The 17,958-nt window shown below is 46.9% G+C and overlaps 2 protein-coding genes across 2 annotated transcripts; one reads left to right on the plus strand and one right to left on the minus strand.

Annotated features, from left to right (window-relative positions):
- The first annotated feature begins 2,709 nt into the window (after positions 1–2,709).
- GGS22DRAFT_15264 (uncharacterized protein) lies at positions 2,710–4,100 on the plus strand. The gene is made up of 3 exons (XM_047959715.1): positions 2,710–2,991; positions 3,064–3,083; positions 3,925–4,100. Exons 1-3 carry the CDS (start codon positions 2,890–2,892, stop codon positions 4,064–4,066), a joined length of 264 nt encoding a protein of 87 aa, XP_047824402.1. The 5' UTR covers positions 2,710–2,889; the 3' UTR covers positions 4,067–4,100.
- Positions 4,101–7,821: 3,721 nt separating this feature from the next.
- GGS22DRAFT_15315 (uncharacterized protein) lies at positions 7,822–12,377 on the minus strand. Its single transcript, XM_047959800.1, has 5 exons — positions 11,364–12,377; positions 11,281–11,313; positions 10,130–11,223; positions 8,580–10,070; positions 7,822–8,523 (listed from the first exon to the last, which is right to left on the minus strand). The coding sequence occupies exons 1-5, from the start codon at positions 12,214–12,216 to the stop codon at positions 8,086–8,088; spliced, it is 3,909 nt and encodes a 1,302-aa protein (XP_047824403.1). The 5' UTR covers positions 12,217–12,377; the 3' UTR covers positions 7,822–8,085.
- Between the last annotated feature and the right edge of the window lie 5,581 nt (positions 12,378–17,958).

The raw sequence follows: 17,958 nt of genomic DNA on the forward strand, positions 1-17,958 counted from the left end.
TGGGGGTGCTTGGGTATGTAACTATCGAGGCAGTGAGGTGTGAGGTCACGCCTCTTGCGCCTCTGCAAAGTCCCCTAGAGGTAGGTAGGTACTGTAGGTACGAGACTTGCTCAGGAACGTGACTATTCCTAGATGATCATAGCCGGACTAAGTACCAAGGCTCCATAAATGCAGAGTGAAATGCATGGAGTTGGTGAGAATCAAGCTCATGCAGCCTATCCAGGGACTAAAGCTTAGTGCTCCGTAGGCAAGTTCTCGCCAGCTCAAAAAGGCCCGTCCATCTCCATCTCCATCTACACCTATCCCCCTTTTTTCACCCTTCATCGCATCTCTAGTGATGGAGGTTGATGGCGATGAATGAGAAAAAAGAACTCACCAAGAGGTCGAACCAGTTTGCAGATCACGCGAGAGATGCCATGGTACTGCAGTAGCAGCCGAGTGAAAAAGAAAGGGTTACAGGCTGGTGGGAGAGATCGAGATCGCAGACCGATGCTTGCGACAAATGAGATGGACGTATTTCCAGTGGGTTGCTTTCATCTCGTGTCTCTTGCCAGGATGTGGATGTGTGTGTGTCTGCTCCCGAGCTCGCCGCCATCTTGCCTCGCGAGGTACCTCTTCGACGTCGTGTCTGGTACGTCTAGTACGTCTAGTACTATTAGGGGGAGCCTCTCTCTGCCACCTCTATCCCAATGGCAAATACATAAGTCATCAACGTCTTGCCCGCTTACTTACCTAGGTACCTAATGTATGCAGATACATACCGGTACTTACGTGATCTGCTAGTCTGCTTGTCTTGCCTGTCTGGCTCATCTTCCCCCCCTCCTTCAGGGACCAGTTCGGATTCCCAAAAGGGAAACTGACCTCTGTTGAACTGGTTGAAGTCGTCCAGAGGAATCGGTGATGATGCGATTCTTGTCAGGTACCTCTTCTATCTCTTCCGTAGTAGGATAGAAAGGTATCGGGGTGTCGGACCACTAGCCAATGTTTAGAGGAACGGAAGTCAAGGGCTAGCAGCAGGTTACCAATGAGATCCAAGAAAATTGGAAGAGGACAGGGTTTCGCAATCGACATTTCAGCCCGGGATCGAAATTCTTGGCGTCCGTCGAACTAACGAACCCCAGACTAACTAAGTTCCGTCAGATGTTTTTTATTTCCTATTGCATCCACTTCCAAATATCGGCGATTGTGTGCCAATATGCCCCTCTTGCGCCCCCACTAAGAGGTGGGAGAGGTTAGAAGAAATGGGCGGATGATACTGTACAATTCCCGGCATTGTGGTATTTCGACCTACTGTCAGATGTCAGGTTGTATACGAATCTGTATGCTCGCCTTGGCTACCATAGGCCAGGTTCGAGATTCGATCGAAGGGCGACGACGAGATTAGAATAAATTCTCCCACTTCTCCCACCTTCTTCCCCTTGTAAGAAGATATCACGGCCATCGTCATTGTGGGACAGGATCGAGATGAGCAGATGAGGGAAGGCTTTTCCCATCTTCCACAGTCGAGGCAATCTGGCTGTCTGGCAATTTGACAGTCTGGCGGCGGTCTTAATAATATTTGGTTGGCGAACGTGAGTTGTACAGTAGTACTAGGTATTATGTATGAGATTATGTATGTGTATGTATGTATGTACGTGTAGCTGGCGTAGGTAGAAATGTCACGGGTATGTATGTACGTACAATGCTTACATGTGTAATAAATGTATGTAGGAGGTAGGAATTTCATCCGCCAATCGATATGCGCTATTGATTGATCCTCCGCAGAATAATCACCTGATTATTCGTATGTATAAGATCGGTTAAGTGTATATCTATATATCGAGGCGCTTATTTATGTTAATCCTTGTTGATACATATATATCTCACCGGACAATTATTTAGATATACGGTTTATGGATTTATCTAAAGAATGAACCTTGAAATCTAAGAAGTTTCCAAACTTTCGGCAACTGTCAAGATTCATTATTTCAGTTTCCCATCGAAATACATGGAATTCTTTGTCAGTCTTCAGTCACATCGCACATCGCACACCTGAACCTGGATTCGCCCAATCCGACGACTCGGAGTAACCTCCTAGCTCCTGTTAAGTATTTGGTATCTGGTACTAGGTAAACAATAAATGTATGTACGCTGCCTGGCCGCCAGGTGGTAAGTGTAAAGAGAAAACACGTGGTCTTGCGAGACTAGCAGATCTAGCAGACCTAGCAGACCTAACAGAGACTACTGTACATAACAGTCCTTGACTCTTGTCTGCGCTTGCACGCTTTCTCTCTTGCGCTATTACTATACCCACAACCAATGACGGGTTGTCCCAAACTGTTGAGAAGCGAGAAACGAGAAGCGTTTAAAATGCCGAGATCCAGAGATCTAGGCCTTAAGGAACGAAAGATAATTTTCCTTTTGACATCGGAGTTATTTTCCAGCTGGAGAGAAGATCAGCGTTTGAGGCCATCGTCCAACCTGTCGATCTTCTACGCAGTGTGGAATAAGATCATTGCACAGAGTTGCATTTTACACTTTTTATCATAATAGAAAATCATTTAATTGATCTCACGTGGAGAGGCTGACTGTTGGGACCTATCAGGGAATCACCACATACTCGGATCGACCCGTCTAACAACTGCCTAGACCGGACAATCTACCCAATCTTCATCCTCTACAACACAGATCTCCACCCGTTTTTTTATAACTGAGTATATTATACGTTACTGTTTCCGAACAGAACGCCTAGCGGCAACACGGAACACTTTCATCATCCAACCAACATTTGAGAATCTTCACCAATCACCCGTTTCTAATCCTAAGATCCACATCGAATCTTAAAATCGACATTCCACCTAGTACTGTATATACTGTAGATAAAAATCAGGCTACTACAGTAATTTCGCCATGCCTCAATCACCCTCGAACGATGACACCAAATCTCAAAAGCCTAACGGCGATTCCGCCGGTGCTTCCCGCCCTAAATCGACGCAGGCAAGGGTAGCTGAGGTAAGCTAGCAGCCTCGATAAATGTCTTAGACGATGGATTTCTCTTGCTCTAACACAAAACCTCGCTATTAGATTCTCCAGGACTTAAGAGCGTATGTACATATGCTTACTATTAGAGCCTTGTTGGCTTGAGACCGTTCCATGGTTGACCAACAGTTGATCTCGTCACCTGAACAAGCCAGATGAGTTGCCTATTCCCGGCTTATAAGTTCGGGAGGCGTTGCCACATGGAAATGCCCAAATCCGGCCTCGAATGTCCCATTATTCACCATGCAAATCACTTCTAAGCTCCTAAATTGCCCATCCCTCCCAACATGCAAAAGTTTCCTTTTGCATACGAACTGGCATGATAAGCGTAGCCTTTCCCCATCACACGGCCCCCTGTCACCAAAGGTCTAGATCCCCCGCCTAGTGGCGAAGAATAGACCCGACTCGCATTTCACCTAACCGAATCCCACCTGAATGTATTATCCGCATGGGAAAAACAGTTCACTTTTATCGATTTTCCACACTACATACTGCATTCCCATCGTGGAAGTCCACGCGTATTTGGCTGTCTCACTCGCATTGCTTTTTGCTAGTACCCAAGTGGTTAGCAAAATCATTTACTCCACATCGTGATGCCTAGCACCACCAGCCTTTCATATGCCAACGTCAATGCTGATGTCTTAGAGCAAAGAGAGTCCTTCGGTTTTAACGTGACGTATCCCTTCGTATGACTTATGTGGGACGACTGGTCTTAGAAGTCCATACATATACATGATACCAACGCTTGTCGTCGGAATACATACTCTCGTCAGATATCTCCGTCCAGCTCTATGGTCTATTTCTAGTTATACATATCTTTATAGCAGATCAGAAGTTCACATGCCACTTTCCTCTATCTCTGCTGAAGTTCTCAGAGAATCACGCAGCTAACGTGTGTTTGAACAGGGGAGAGAGCCAGGCCGACGCCATTGAAGCAAAGCTTGACCAGATAGAGCGTCACCTCGATGATATGATGGCAGACATAGAAAGTAACGGGAGGATTGAGGTACCCGGCCCGAAAGAACAGAAACCCGAGTCTAAGAAATGATATGTTGCGTTTCTCTGCAATTATCGAGCCATATTGTGTCTATCGAGCAGGGGTTTTGGCCCGACGCCTACCTAGAATCAAGATAGACGATGACTATCATGAGCTGAAAAAAATACCTAAACCAAACTACCCCCAATTCCTCCAATAGACGAATTTGCCACCTCTTCATACCTCCACATACCTGTATTAGTCTCTGCACATATGTAATCTGTATTCCATGCATATTTCATGTATATAACCCAAGAAGCTTGGGGGAACTGTTACGTTAGTTACCCCGCAGAAATAATGATGCTACAGATCCGATAGAACGACACGAATGGAGACATCTATTGAGCAAGGAAACGTACCTAGATCCTCAATCCTACAGTTACAAGCGCGATGTGACCGTCCCAGCGTCGCGATATGAACCCACCGAAGACTCTAGAATAACAATGGCTACATCCGATAGCTCGCAAAGAGCTGCCATTGAGGCTCATTGTGTAGTTGACGCGTGTGTACACATCTCTAAGTACGTATAATTGTCAGAATGGCCTAATTCTTGAACCACGCGATAGAGATGTGGCATGATGGGATCAAGAAAATTACTTTAATGAAACTACAAATCTGGCTTTTTGGGAATCCTACGAGATAATAAGGCTCGAGAAGGAGTAAATGAAGCTTTTCTTTAGCACGTTGGCAGACTTGGCACTCGATAGCTAGGGATAGCTTATATCTGTTCTTAAATCTTACCAGGTACCTACCAAATATCATCATGATGGCGTAACCCTTAATAGAAAATTTACTAACTATAGGTCTTCAGAGGTAAATAGGTACATATATCAGGTAGAAAAGTCAACCAAGATCCTTCCGCACACAGTGAGTAGTCCAATACAAGGGCCTCGGAAGTTTCTACTGCGCCGTGACGTCGAATAAAAAGGCAGGACACTATTGAAATCGAGTGCTTAGAACAATGCTTCGCTATGATCGATACTATGTATGTACAGTATGTTAAGCATACTAGTGAAAACCATCCACTCACTTAACCAAGTATGGGCTGTTTCCTGGCGCGGAGCTATCCTATCAACGTACCTCCTTCGCGTGGTCTCTAATTTTCTGGGGAGATATGTGAGGACTCGGACGATATCCAAGAGAATGCTCATTTCTCAATCGAGTCGACAGCATGTCGATCCTTTAAACTGCCGGACGGGGGATCCACTGATCGATCCATAAATTCGGTGTCTCCTTTGAGTATCGTAAATAAACTCTGGTCGACCAGGACGGACCATCTTACATCTAGGCCGAGAAGTCGGGCTAAGGATCGTAAGATGGTCCCATAATCTGACGACAATCTACTCATCACATGGCAGAACCGGAGTCCTTTCCAATCCCTTTATCCCTTACGATAAACCCGTCTATGAGCATAATTCAACTTCATTGGGGAATATACTTCATCCCCGGATTCTTTTCCAAGAGAGATATGGGGGACAACGATGCCTACGTACCCCTAGTATGTAGGTAGGCATGCATATTCCACGGTGATGTGCATCACACGGCCGCGCTCCAGAGCACCCAAACTTTCTCGCAGATAAACAACGTCACGAGAAAGGCAGCCAATGCTACATCATGGGTTTCTATCATTAATGATGCATCCAGAAGTCTGTATTTATGATATATGTACGGACAAGTCTATATATCTGAGACTATGTGCGGAGGACCTTCCGCTTCCCGGGGTTAGAAGCTTTCATTGGGATATCCCGCTCGCTAGCTTGGAGATACGAACAAATACCTACACATAAATTTGGGTTGAGTGGAGTCCGGAAAACTTCCTGTCTTCCCAGTCTGCAGCTACTCATTTGGTCAATTTCGTCAGTTATAACCTACTTTCGTCTCCCTACACTATACTTTGACAACATCCCGGTCCACTAAGAGAAGCTGACCATCCAGGAGTATCGTCATCCATCCTTTCCCGCTGCACCTCAAGCACACGAATCCTTCGTGATCGAGTCGCATAACAATTATTCCGTGTTATAAGAAGATGCTAGCGTGAGGTGTACGCGGCCTGGTAGCCTATTCCTTTATGTGAGCTATACATAGGCAGGTAGGTAGATAGTTCTCGGCAACCCAACTACCCCGAAAAGAAATTTCTTTCCGCACACATACATATAACCAACTCGATCTACGATACACCTATCGTCATCTCCGAGAACGACGAGAGAATCCCAAAAGCAGCGATCAACCAACCTAGAAGACAAAGCCCTCGTTCCCACAACGTCAAGCCCCTAAAACATCTCATACGGGGGACCTACACGTGCCAAATTTCACACTATACTAGCTACAACTCGAAATCCACGCCCAGACCTCCTAACCTACCTAGTAACCACCACCGCAAATCATCCGCTCGACATTCCCATCACCCAAAAACTACCGAGAATCCCCATTCCCAGCTAACCCATCCAAACCCCTTTCCCACTGGCCAACCTACGACAATTAAATAATAAAGTTTGATCTAGATTAGCCCAGCAACTAGCCTAGCCCGCCCCTGAGCATGTACACACTACATCGCCACCTCCTCCCAAGGCAATCCCAGCGACGACACGTTCATGCCAGGATCTCTCGCCCGGAGAGTTGGAAAGTTCGGCAGCACATGGCAAAAACGCGAGAGATCTCATCTACGCCATCTAGGATGATCCATATATAGTAGTGAAAACGGTAGGTGAGCTAGCGAATTGAGTGACGTAATAAAAGGGGCAGTGTAAACAACCGGGCTTGAGATAGTCATGTTCTCTTAGGCTGCTGCGCTTTCTATGTAGGTATGTGTCTGATACTGCTAGCGCTTTTGTTAGCAGTCTTTTAGAGTCGAAAATATCTACTTCTAAGAGTAGGTATTTGGATTTGGCTATGACATGTGAATTGGTTGTACCAGGGGTGAGCCTTGTTGTTTTGTTTGGAAGATTAGGTATTCGATATGCCTTCTCGTGTATCTCTTCAGTAGGTAACCACAGTTGAGGTGTTGAAGAGGAGGGAGAATATGAGATAGGAACTATTGTAAATGTGCCAGTGAAGCCGTTGATTTCTTAGACCTAGAGTCAGAAAACACGTCGATGACAACAAGGCATAGTATAAATCACACATTACAACATCACGATCATCATAAGAGAAGCAGAAGCCATGTAGAATAAACCGGGAACTCGTTATCGCTGATCCATTAACAGACGTCATGTTCCTATTGAGAAACAAAAAAGCTTCTTCATCTTCATCTTCTACTCTTCCGTTCTCTTCTCTCTTTTCGAGCGCATCACAAAGCCGCGAGCCGGTTGACAGACAACAAACGGACATAAGAAGGCACCGACTGAATTCCATGATACACAGGACCCAAGCACTATTTACTCCATATATGATACGTTTCGAACCGTCACGGAAGACTCCGACGTAGGAATCTAGACATGCTGTTATTCTCAATCCAAAAAAACAAATAACTTCGTGTTTCCTCCCCCCCTCCCAATAACAATTCATTCATCCCTTCTCGGTGGACCCTGGTACAATAGCCCGAAACAAGCCAATGTCGAGGGGAAATTACCCGTGACTGAGATATTTCGCAAACGACTCGCGTGACTATTGTTTAAAACATAAAGCAAGAGAAGAACGCCCAATGAAACACCGACAGTTGCAGTAGCTGCTCCCTCCCCAAAAGCGGCACATCCTTATCCACTTCCCCGGACATCGTGATAACAAAAAGAGGCGTAGACCCGGAGAACGAGCAACAACAGCTAAAAGGTGTAGCACTAACTCGTAATCAAGCTTGTGGAACGAGAGCACAAGAAAATTAAGCGGCGATAGCACCTATAACTGGTGGCATTCTCGTAGGTCTTGGGTATCGTGAGAATGATCAAGAAGAAGCGACTCTTGATTGTAACACGGATTCCGGAATGTGTTAAGGGGAATTTACTCCAAGAGAGTTATGCCCCCTTAAGACTTGTCCGGCAACGGAAACTGATCAGTTACTGTGAGCTCTTATCAGGAGCTGAACAGGTGATCGCATGTTAGTCATTTTGAACGCAGGGTTCAGAGAGGGTTGAACGTGCCCTTTGCAACGGATCGTCCTGATTCGTCGAGACAATAGATGGGCTCTCCATGGTTCCCATCAGGGGTTCGTTCGTCGTTATCGAACGACCCTCTAGGCTAGGCCTCATGTGGTTCTGTCCGTTCTGCTTGCCGCCGTTCTTTTGCTCGGCCTGACGAGCCAGTTCTCGTTCTCGGTTCTTCTCGAGAAGCGCGCCACCAAGAGTTGCGCACTTCAGAATCGTTTGTATCAAGTGGTTTTGCTGTAGAGGTTTGGATAAATATTCGTCCATCTGGGCTTGGATACACCTCTCCCGATCTCCCATCATGGCGTGCGCTGTGAGTGCGATGATCGGTGTTCGATGAGATCCAAGGCTGCGTTCGTATTCGCGTATCTTATTAGTAGCCTCAAAGCCTCCCTGTTCGCAGTTAGCAAGCTATAATATAATTAGGGGCGATCCACTGGGAGCCAAACCATTATCGGCATCTGCACGTCCATGAGGATGACGTCGAACTTCTTCTTCTTGATTGCTTCCACGGCCTCGAGTCCATTTCCGACGACGGTGACTGCGTGGTGATATTTCTCAAGGATCTTGACGGCGAGCCGTTGGTTGACTCTGTTATCCTCGGCGAGAAGGATTTCGAAGGATTTCGTGTTATCGGCTAGCGACGGGGTGGCACGGTTTTCTAGAGCGGGAACCATCCCGTTCCCTAAATCGATCGGTTTGCAGGGTGTGGTCATATAAGACGTGATGCCTAAATCCAGGCAGGACTTCAAGCTGACATGTACAACTGGGGCTAATAAAACAATGGGGAGATACTTGAAGTCTTCGATAGCCCTTAGCTTACGAGCGGTGTCGATAGACTCGACGATGATGACATCGTACGGCGGGTCGTCCGAGCCGGGGATGTTGGGGTTTCCTTCGGTGTTGACGACGACCGGTACCAGACCAAGCCTCTGCAACATAATGACAATTTCCCTACCGTATTGGGTACGTCCCTTGTCGATGAACAGAACTTGGTGTCCTTTGTAAGGCTTTAGTTGCTTCTCGATGGATGCAACCTCGCCATCTGCAAGCTTAACTACGCAGGTGAAGTAGAACGAGCTACCCTTGCCAAACTCGCTCTTGACCCAGACATCACCACCCATTAGATTAACCAACCTCTTCGAGATTGATAGACCCAAACCAGTACCACCAAATTTACGGGTCATCGATCCGTCTGCTTGCTGGAATGTGTCGAAAATCAAATCGAGTTTATCTGGCGGTATTCCTATGCCGGTATCTGAAACGACAAATTCGATGGCGTATTCCCGCGGATCCTTAGGTGGGGCAACTTCGGCTTTCCGAATTGTCAAGCTCACCTCGCCGTGCTCCGTAAACTTGATGGCGTTACCGACGAGATTGAGAATAATTTGCCGCAAACGGAAGGAGTCGCCGACCACATAATCAGGCACAGAGCTGTCGACCCGATATGTGAGGTCGAGGAACTTCTCGTTTGCCTTGACAGCCAGCGTCTTTAAGGCGTTGAAGACAGTACCCCGTAAAGTATACGGGATTTCTTCTATAACCATCCTTCGAGCCTCGATCTTTGAAAGATCCAATATGTCGTCGATAATAGTCAACAGACTGTTGGCTAAGTTATTCACGATATTAAGCATCTCTCTTTGATATTGCGTGAGGTCGGTGTCAAGAGTGAGCTGGGTCATTCCAATGATACCGTTCATAGGTGTTCGGATTTCGTGAGACATGTTGGCTAAAAATTCGGATTTCGTCTTGTTAGCTTGTTCGGCTGCCTCCCTTGCCTGCGTGTTCCTTTGGATACTGTCTCGTAAGTTGTACACCATCTGGTTGATCTTGCGTTTGAGTTCATCCATCTCGCCAGAAGCCTCCACATCGACCAACTTGGTGAAGTTTCCATCGGTAGCAGCGTTAGTTATATCGCCGAAAGCTCGCACTTGAGTAGTCTTTAAAAAATACCATTAGTCTTATATCTCATGAAACCGAGTATGAAAGAAAAGCTCACCAAATTTGTTGCCATCGTGTTAACGTCAGCTGTAATCTCCTTCCATCGTCCCTTGAGACCTCCAACATCGGCTTGGCCTCCCATCTTGCCGTCGACTCCGACGTCCTTTGCCACACGCTGTACTTCATTACAGAATACTGACAGACGGTCAACCATGTTATTGATGGTTTCTTTTAGGACTAGTATCTCGCCCTTTGCTTGGACGTCGATCTTCTGACTCATATCACCATCGGCGATGGCTTGAGTAACGGTTGATATACCCCGCACTTGGGAGGTGAGGTTCAAGGCCATTGTGTTGACATTTTCGGTGAGGTCTTTCCATTTTCCCTCCACGTCGTCGACTCGAGCTTGGCCACCCAGAGTTCCATCGGTTCCGACTTCCCTGGCGACTTTGCTGACCTCGAAAGCGAATTTGCCTAGGCGGTCCACCATAGAGTTTATTGTGAGCTTTAGTCTGAGCATTTCGCCCTTGACTTCGACAGTGATCTTCTGGGATAGGTCACCAGCTGCTACAGCAGTGGTAACCTTAGAAATCTCTCGCACTTGTGTTGTTAAGTTCATGGCCATGCCGTTCACGTTGTCGGTGAGGTCACGCCAAGTGCCTTCAACGTCGTTCACAGTAGCCTGGCCACCTAGGCGACCCTCGGTTCCGACTTCTCTCGCAATCTTGCTAACTTCCCGCGCGAATTGAGACAATTGTTCAACCATAGAGTTGATAGTTGATTTTAATTCGAAAATTTCACCCCTACATTCGGCTTGAATCTTTTGAGTGAGGTCTCCCTTGGCGACGGCGGTAGTCACCTTTGCGATATCGCGCACCTGAGTAGTAAGATTGTTTGCCATAGCGTTCACGTTTACCGTTAATTCATTCCATATACCTTGGACTCCCATTACGTCGGCTTGACCTCCTAATATACCTTCGGTTCCTACATCTCGGGCGACGCGACTGACTTCGGAGGCAAATGTACGCAATTGTTCAACCATAGTATTGATCGTCTGTTGGAGTTGGAGAATTTCACCATTGGCTGGTCTCTCAATTTTCTTAGTGAGGTCTCCGTGGGCGACAGCAGTTGTTACTGATGCGATTTCTCGCACTGGATACTTATTAGCAATAGTTTATGCATAAGAAAATAAAAGTCATCTGAACGAACCTTGATCGGTGAGATTTTGAGCCATAACGTTGACTATGCCAGTGTCAGAAAACTCCAATAATCAAGTTCACGCAGTACTCTACCATTGTCTGTAAGTTCTTTCCATGTTCCGTCGACACCTTCGATCATAGCTTGACCGCCTAGTATTCCGTCGGTACCGACTTCACGCGCGACACGGGAAACCTCGCTGGCGAAGACCTGAAGCTGATCCATCATAGTATTGATAGTCCGTTTGAAAGTCGTAATCTCAGGGTCCATTTCCACAGTATTCATCCGGACCTTCATAGTCAGATCACCTCGAGCGACGGCACTTACAATCGCACCAATCTCACGTAGCGCTTTTTGGAAGGCTTCGTTGGCTTTCTGATGTTTCCATAATTCTCGTTCCAAGGCGGCAACTCGTTCCTTTTCCATAAGTTCAAGCGCTTTCTCCTGTAGTTGCTTTTGCTCAATAAGCTGAGCGTTAACATTTGTCAATTCCTGGCGTTGATTATCGAGTATTTTGGATTGGTCTATCACGTGCTCGTGAAGTCCCTCGAGATCTTCATTAGTGAGTGGGAGGACCTTAATTGGTCGTTCTTCGGCAGATCCATTCCGACTGGGAGGGAGGACGGGATGTCGAGATCGCGTTGATGACTTTAGAGAACTTGGAGACTCTTCACCGAAAAGAGATTCGGCCGTCTCGTTGGGTGTATCGGGGAAGGCTGCGCCATTGCCTAGGTTGGCTCTGGCCTCAAGTTGCTGAATCCTGACTACGAGAGCTGATAGCTCACGTTCGACAGATTCCTTGGCATGGCTTTCGCGACCGGGCAACTTGATCCCAGAATTAGTGCCAATGGGAACTGAAGCATATGCTGGATCTTTCGGCGAAGCGGCAAGAGATCTAATGATGGCCGCTGTAGCCACCAAAGTCTCCTCGTCGGCCATCACTCTCATGGTTACGGTTCTGGGGATTCAAATCGTTTCTTTAATAGTGGCGGTTGTTGATCATAAACGATGGAATGATAACGGGAGCGGGCCAGCGTTCGTTAGGCGCTGGATAGGCTTACGACGAACGCATGGAGCAAGGCGATGCCGATGTCAATGATACAACAATGCAAGAAATAGAAGGGTGAAGCACGCAAATCGATATCGCGGATTGTCGCGGCGTACCCGCCTCAACGGCGGTCGGGGGAAAGGGAACGATTTGGTAACCGTGTTAAAGCTCGGATTAATAATAGCAACGTTCGGAATATATAATTACAAGCAACGAGAACGCTCAACTCATACAAGTCTGACGATATTCGTCTTCGCCGTCGTCGAATAAGACGATTTTGTTGTGTGTTGACTTGGATGAGATGGGATTAGATCTGAAAGGGAAGAGGCCTCTCTTCTCTTGTCGATTCAATAAGGAGAGACCCTGCTTGAAAGCGAGCGGGTGGAGAGACGAGGGCTCGGGCTTGGGAGAGGAGGTGTAGCGTAGTAGGTATGGGATGTACACATGTACATATGTACCGATGTACAAGAACACAGAATGTACAACTAAAGATGTACCTATGTACCTAGGTATGTCAAGGGGACCGCTAGGTCACCTAAACCTAACTAGGCGGGTGGACCTCCCTAACTTTCCAATGGGAACCCTGACATAGAAAGCGAAGCAATAAGGGAAAGCGAAGATTAGGCGGGGACGACTTGGGTCTATGGGTCGGGGGTTATTGGATTGCTGAAGGATGAGAGGTTCAAAAAGTGCCAGTACGCAGTGCGGACCACGCTACGTGCTAGCCACTTTTGCTGTTCGCTACAACTTAACTCACGGCTTGGGAGGGAAGGAAAGGAAATAGCCGGGGTGAAACATCCAGCCACGCTTGACAAGGAAATCATCAGGACAATTCTGTAATTATGTATTTTCTATTATTCTAGATCTGACATAGATTCGGGCTCCAACGGTTCCTTTTTTATCTTGGTTTTTTTTCTTCCTCTTCTGTCATTATAGTGTATTTGTCTTTATCGACCCCTTCTTCTCATTGTTTCCAAATCCATAATATCCATATAGATAGATGCAAGGAGAATGCTAATAGAAGAGGTCGGGTGTTTAGGTACTGGGTACCTGCTCAGGCATTTTACTTACTACAGGCTAGCTGTAAATTAACCTACTACGCTAACAGAACTTTCAGCTAGGCGTATATTTGTGATCTCCAAGTACTGAGTACCGCAACTCTTCTAGGAGACTTTTTCAAGATGGGCGCGATGGGGTACCTTACCGGATCTAAGGTAGAGGAAGAGGCACACGTCCATCACCATATCTAACTAGGTATGTATGGACGGAGATATGTATATTGATTTTGGATAGTCCAGGGCTTTGCTATACCCTCTAAAACGGCGAATATTTATTACCTCCACATGTGTAATTTTAATGGGGTGTGAAAGGGTTGACTGCCATCCAAGTCACTACTATGGATGACCAAGTATTTCTGAATCTGCCATGCGTTATATGCGGTATTACGGTACATTTCGTTTAACAAGTGCTACATACGGGACGAGATAGGTGATCGGCTCTCTCCTACCTAGCAGTTGACGAAGGGGCTAATACCTTACGTACCTAATACCGGTCTGTAATGAAATCTAATTCGCATCTTCGGAGTAGGCGCAAGGCCTCTGGAGCGTTTGTGGGGGGTAACGCCATTGCGATGTAGCTAACACTTAGCTAACATTTTACTAACGGAGGTTAGCATCAATTAACCTCCAGGGCACCCACGAGACTTGAAGTAAACGAGCAGGGTCAGAGCTTGTAAGTTGGTGGCCGATAGTTGAACGTTCCACCCAGATGGGTTTTACTAAGTCATAGAAAGTATAGAAAGTGGCCTAGGTGCAAGCTTGCGAGGTCAGGGACCTCCCACTGTTAAGATGTGAAATGTATATCACGTATATATTACATGTACGTAAGCTGGTAAACTGGTAAGCTCGAGTTCGCTGTCCAATGTTGAAAGTTGGAAAGTACGAAGTAGGTACTATGTAGGTATTCTCGTATTTCAGCCGCCGCACATGGGAAAGAAGAAACGGATAGACATAAAACTAACGCTTCATATGCCGTATTTTAACACACCCGACCGGTCGCGCTAAGCTGTTACCCTGATTTATTTGACTTCCCAGATGTTAGACGTTAGGAAGGTTGGACTTCCAAGGTTCCTAAACATCATCTATCTTCAAACTAAAATAATCAAGCTGACGTCATGTTGTAATATTAACTTATTTTAAGATCTCTGGACTCTGGATTCATCGTCGCATTGTCGCATTGTCGTCTTTCTTTGCAGTTGTCACTTGCAGCTCTTTTATCGCACGCATGGACTCACCTAGCCGCTCTCGACTCAATTACTGACTCAAGACTTGCTCGCTTTCGCCGTTGATCATAGCCGCGGTCATGGCCACGGGCCATTCGGATTCAAGCGGTTTCCAAGGTTGATTTTCCCCAACTGGTCTGGACCGCAAGTCGCGCATATTTCCTAGGAGCAGGCTAGGTACTGTAGGTACTGTAGGTACTACCTGCCTTGCCTGCATATATTTGCACCTACGAATGTCTAAGGTAGGGTGGGATATCCCATACCTTATGGGATACACAAGATACACAAGATATACAACGAGATTTCAACTTGGTCGACTGGTCGACCCAAGAAGTTAAGAATCGTCATTCCGCTTTGTCTTACCATCCCATCTCATCCCATACAAGCGCATGGTCGACATCATCGACAATTGGTTCCGAACCCTGTTCGCCAACATGCCGGTTCTCCACTGAACCTGGTACGTGTACTTTCGCCTGGCAGGCAGGAAGACAGGCTGGACTGGCTGGACAGGCCAAAAGATCGCGGCCTTCTGCCTGTCACATTTATGGCCATGCCCCTCTCCATTTGTCTGGATTTCAAAATCGCATCTTATTCGTGCGTTCTTTCCGCAGAACAAAAGCAGCCTTCTCCAGATTTGCATTCTTGTAGGATCTCACAAATCGCTTGCTACGAGCTGTACAAGCTACAGGTCTGACAAGCCACTTTACATGCCGGGGTTGGTATCTCTGACTCCCTACCAGCCTACCAGGTACCTACTACCTAGCTGGAGGTATGTACCTACATAGTAGAGCGGCTATGTCTTATTATTCGAAGGTGGCAAAACTTGCGACTCCTTTTTTAGCTTTTATTTTCTTCTATTTTAATTATTCAAATTTCTTATTTTGTCCAGTCCGTCTTATGTCTGATCGACAGGGACACTACGATGTTTTTGTACTGATTTGCGATTTATGATCATGAGTATCTTTTTGTAAGATGTTTCATCGCGAAATATTTCTTGTCACACTTTGTTCTAGCTTCGTTAGACAACCTTTTAGGAATCGGCTTCCAATTGTGATGGAAGCCCCTATCGAAGGGTCGCTAGCTAGTACAGGGTCGCTACTTATCTTCCCCCCATTATATGCCAGGTGACGTCACAGAATCTGCAAATCTGCATGTGCACCCAGCCGGATCCCAACAAGGAATCTCCCTAGGGTTTACGTACCTAGGGTCCTCTTCCCGTACCGTGTCTTATCCCAAAAAGGGAAACGCGAGGCAACTATTGCTCCTGTTCAGAGCAAGCAAAATATGGCAAAGCTGGGAAAGTTCCGTACTGTATAAACTGTGCTGAGTACCTACTGCAGCTGGCAGCGGACAGCGGGCAGTGAACAGCGTACCGATTTTACAGGATGGACTTCCGGATGATCGGCTCACGAAGCGATCACGAATTGGTCCGGATTCGTAGGGCTATCAGACGCTAGCGCCGAATTTCAGGGATTTCAAGGATTTCCAGCAACGGAACACACGATAATCTAGCGAATATAGGGATTCTTGCATCCTGTCACCCATCTTTACTATGTAAGTGGAATACCTAGCAAGTCTAGACGACCTGGAAGACCTGGCGACCTGGGCGACTTGGACAACGACGGAATTATTCGGTTGCCACAAATTTTATCCAACAAAGACAGGTAGCGAGGGTCCTTTTTAGACCTTTTAGGCCTTTCAGAACTTTCAGACCTTTCAAATCCCTTCGTCTATCGTATGTCAAACCCCACAGAGGGGCAATTCAACTTTCAAGCGCTTCACCGTCGAGATGTCGAAAGGTCCATAGGTTGAAAGGAGTGGCCGAGAAACGAGAAAGAGTCCACTTAGTCTAGTCAATTCTAGTCTACTATTTACTGATCTTATTTCCCATTTCTCATTTTCTCCTTCGTTTTACGTTGGTCGGCACCTCATGATCAAATCATCCCGAATGCCCCTCGTCGGGCATAGGTCACCTCTGGACACCTTTAGCGTCTTGCCCAGAGGCATCGTTACATTGGACATTGGACCAGGTAGGCCAGGACCCGAACTCACGCGAACAGGCGAAGAGTTGAGGTGAGAGCTGCACGCGCTAGCGTTTCGCATCATTGAACTCACCCATCGCAGCCTTCGATCCTCCAGAACGAGTGCACGAGAAGAATCTAATCGGGGCCAGACGTCCAGTTAGTGCTCCGGCCGTCTTTCGATTTAAGAAAATGAAGGATTAAAATTTGCAGGTCCATGTCCAACTGAGTATATTCCACGGTAGATCTTCCTGATTATCAAGCCGTGCCGCGGACCCTTAGGTCCATCGACGAACCACGCCGTTCCAGTTAGCCTGTATTAAGCATACCTCTAGGACTGTCCTATCAGGGGCCAAGTCGTCGAGAGACTCGACACCGCCAGAACGCAAGGCTCCACCAACACGCGAGAAGGCTGTTCTCCGGCCAAATCGCTTTGTGCACGCCAGAACGACTCCATTTACTGTGTGCGTAGTAGTATGTCCGGCATTGTGGCTAGAAACAGTGCCTGACGACGAATGTCATCCCCGCTATTTGAGGCGGCTCTCCGCCCGGAGCGGAATCCTGCGTAAGATAACTGACCTGCTGAATACCTTCTTTTTATTCCGGATCCATGAACACGTGGTCTACGTACATACTATGTAAGTACCTGATATGTACCTACGTTTGTACGCCTTGGTCCTTTTGCAAAGGGAAATGCCGAGATGGAATATTGTATTAATATGTGCCGATCTGGAAATAATTCTACATTTCCGCCCCAATCTTCATCTGAACTGTCAAAATCTCAGTGTTTCAGGCTGAGCAGATCGGCTGGCGGACCCCCCTTTTTTTGGCTTACCTACCCCCCAAAAAATCTGCAAAATGCCTTGCGTTGTAGATTACCTAGGAAGCGTTAGGTACCTAATCCGAGCGTGCCCTTCGAACCTAGACGCCCGAATCTTGGGGTTGGAATGGCGGGGGCGAATTACCTAGGTATTTCTTTGGGTGGAAATTCCGGGGTCGAGATCATCAATGGGCCAAGTTCCCAAGGTTTGCTTCTGCGCGCGCAACTTTGAGGGGGGATGATCCTCGACGATCAGCCCTCCCACCACTACAACCTCCCCCCAAAGTAACCGGACGTTCATGTGATGCCCTTTTTTTTTTCTCTCTCTCACTTAACCTGGACGGAGCCAGCAGCCTGTCAGAGCGAAGACACCCCCCCGGCCGACAACGGAACGCTTCGCCGCCCGAGAGCTTTTTAGGGCGGAAATAACTGTTTCCTTCGCCTTAAAAGTTGGAACATATCTGCACGTTAAGATTTTTTTCCTTTCTTATTTCAAGTTTTATTTTATTTTGTCATTTGT

This window comes from Annulohypoxylon maeteangense (assembly GCF_022496945.1).
Source record: "Annulohypoxylon maeteangense strain CBS 123835 unplaced genomic scaffold GGS22scaffold_1, whole genome shotgun sequence".
NCBI lineage: Eukaryota > Fungi > Ascomycota > Sordariomycetes > Xylariales > Hypoxylaceae > Annulohypoxylon > Annulohypoxylon maeteangense.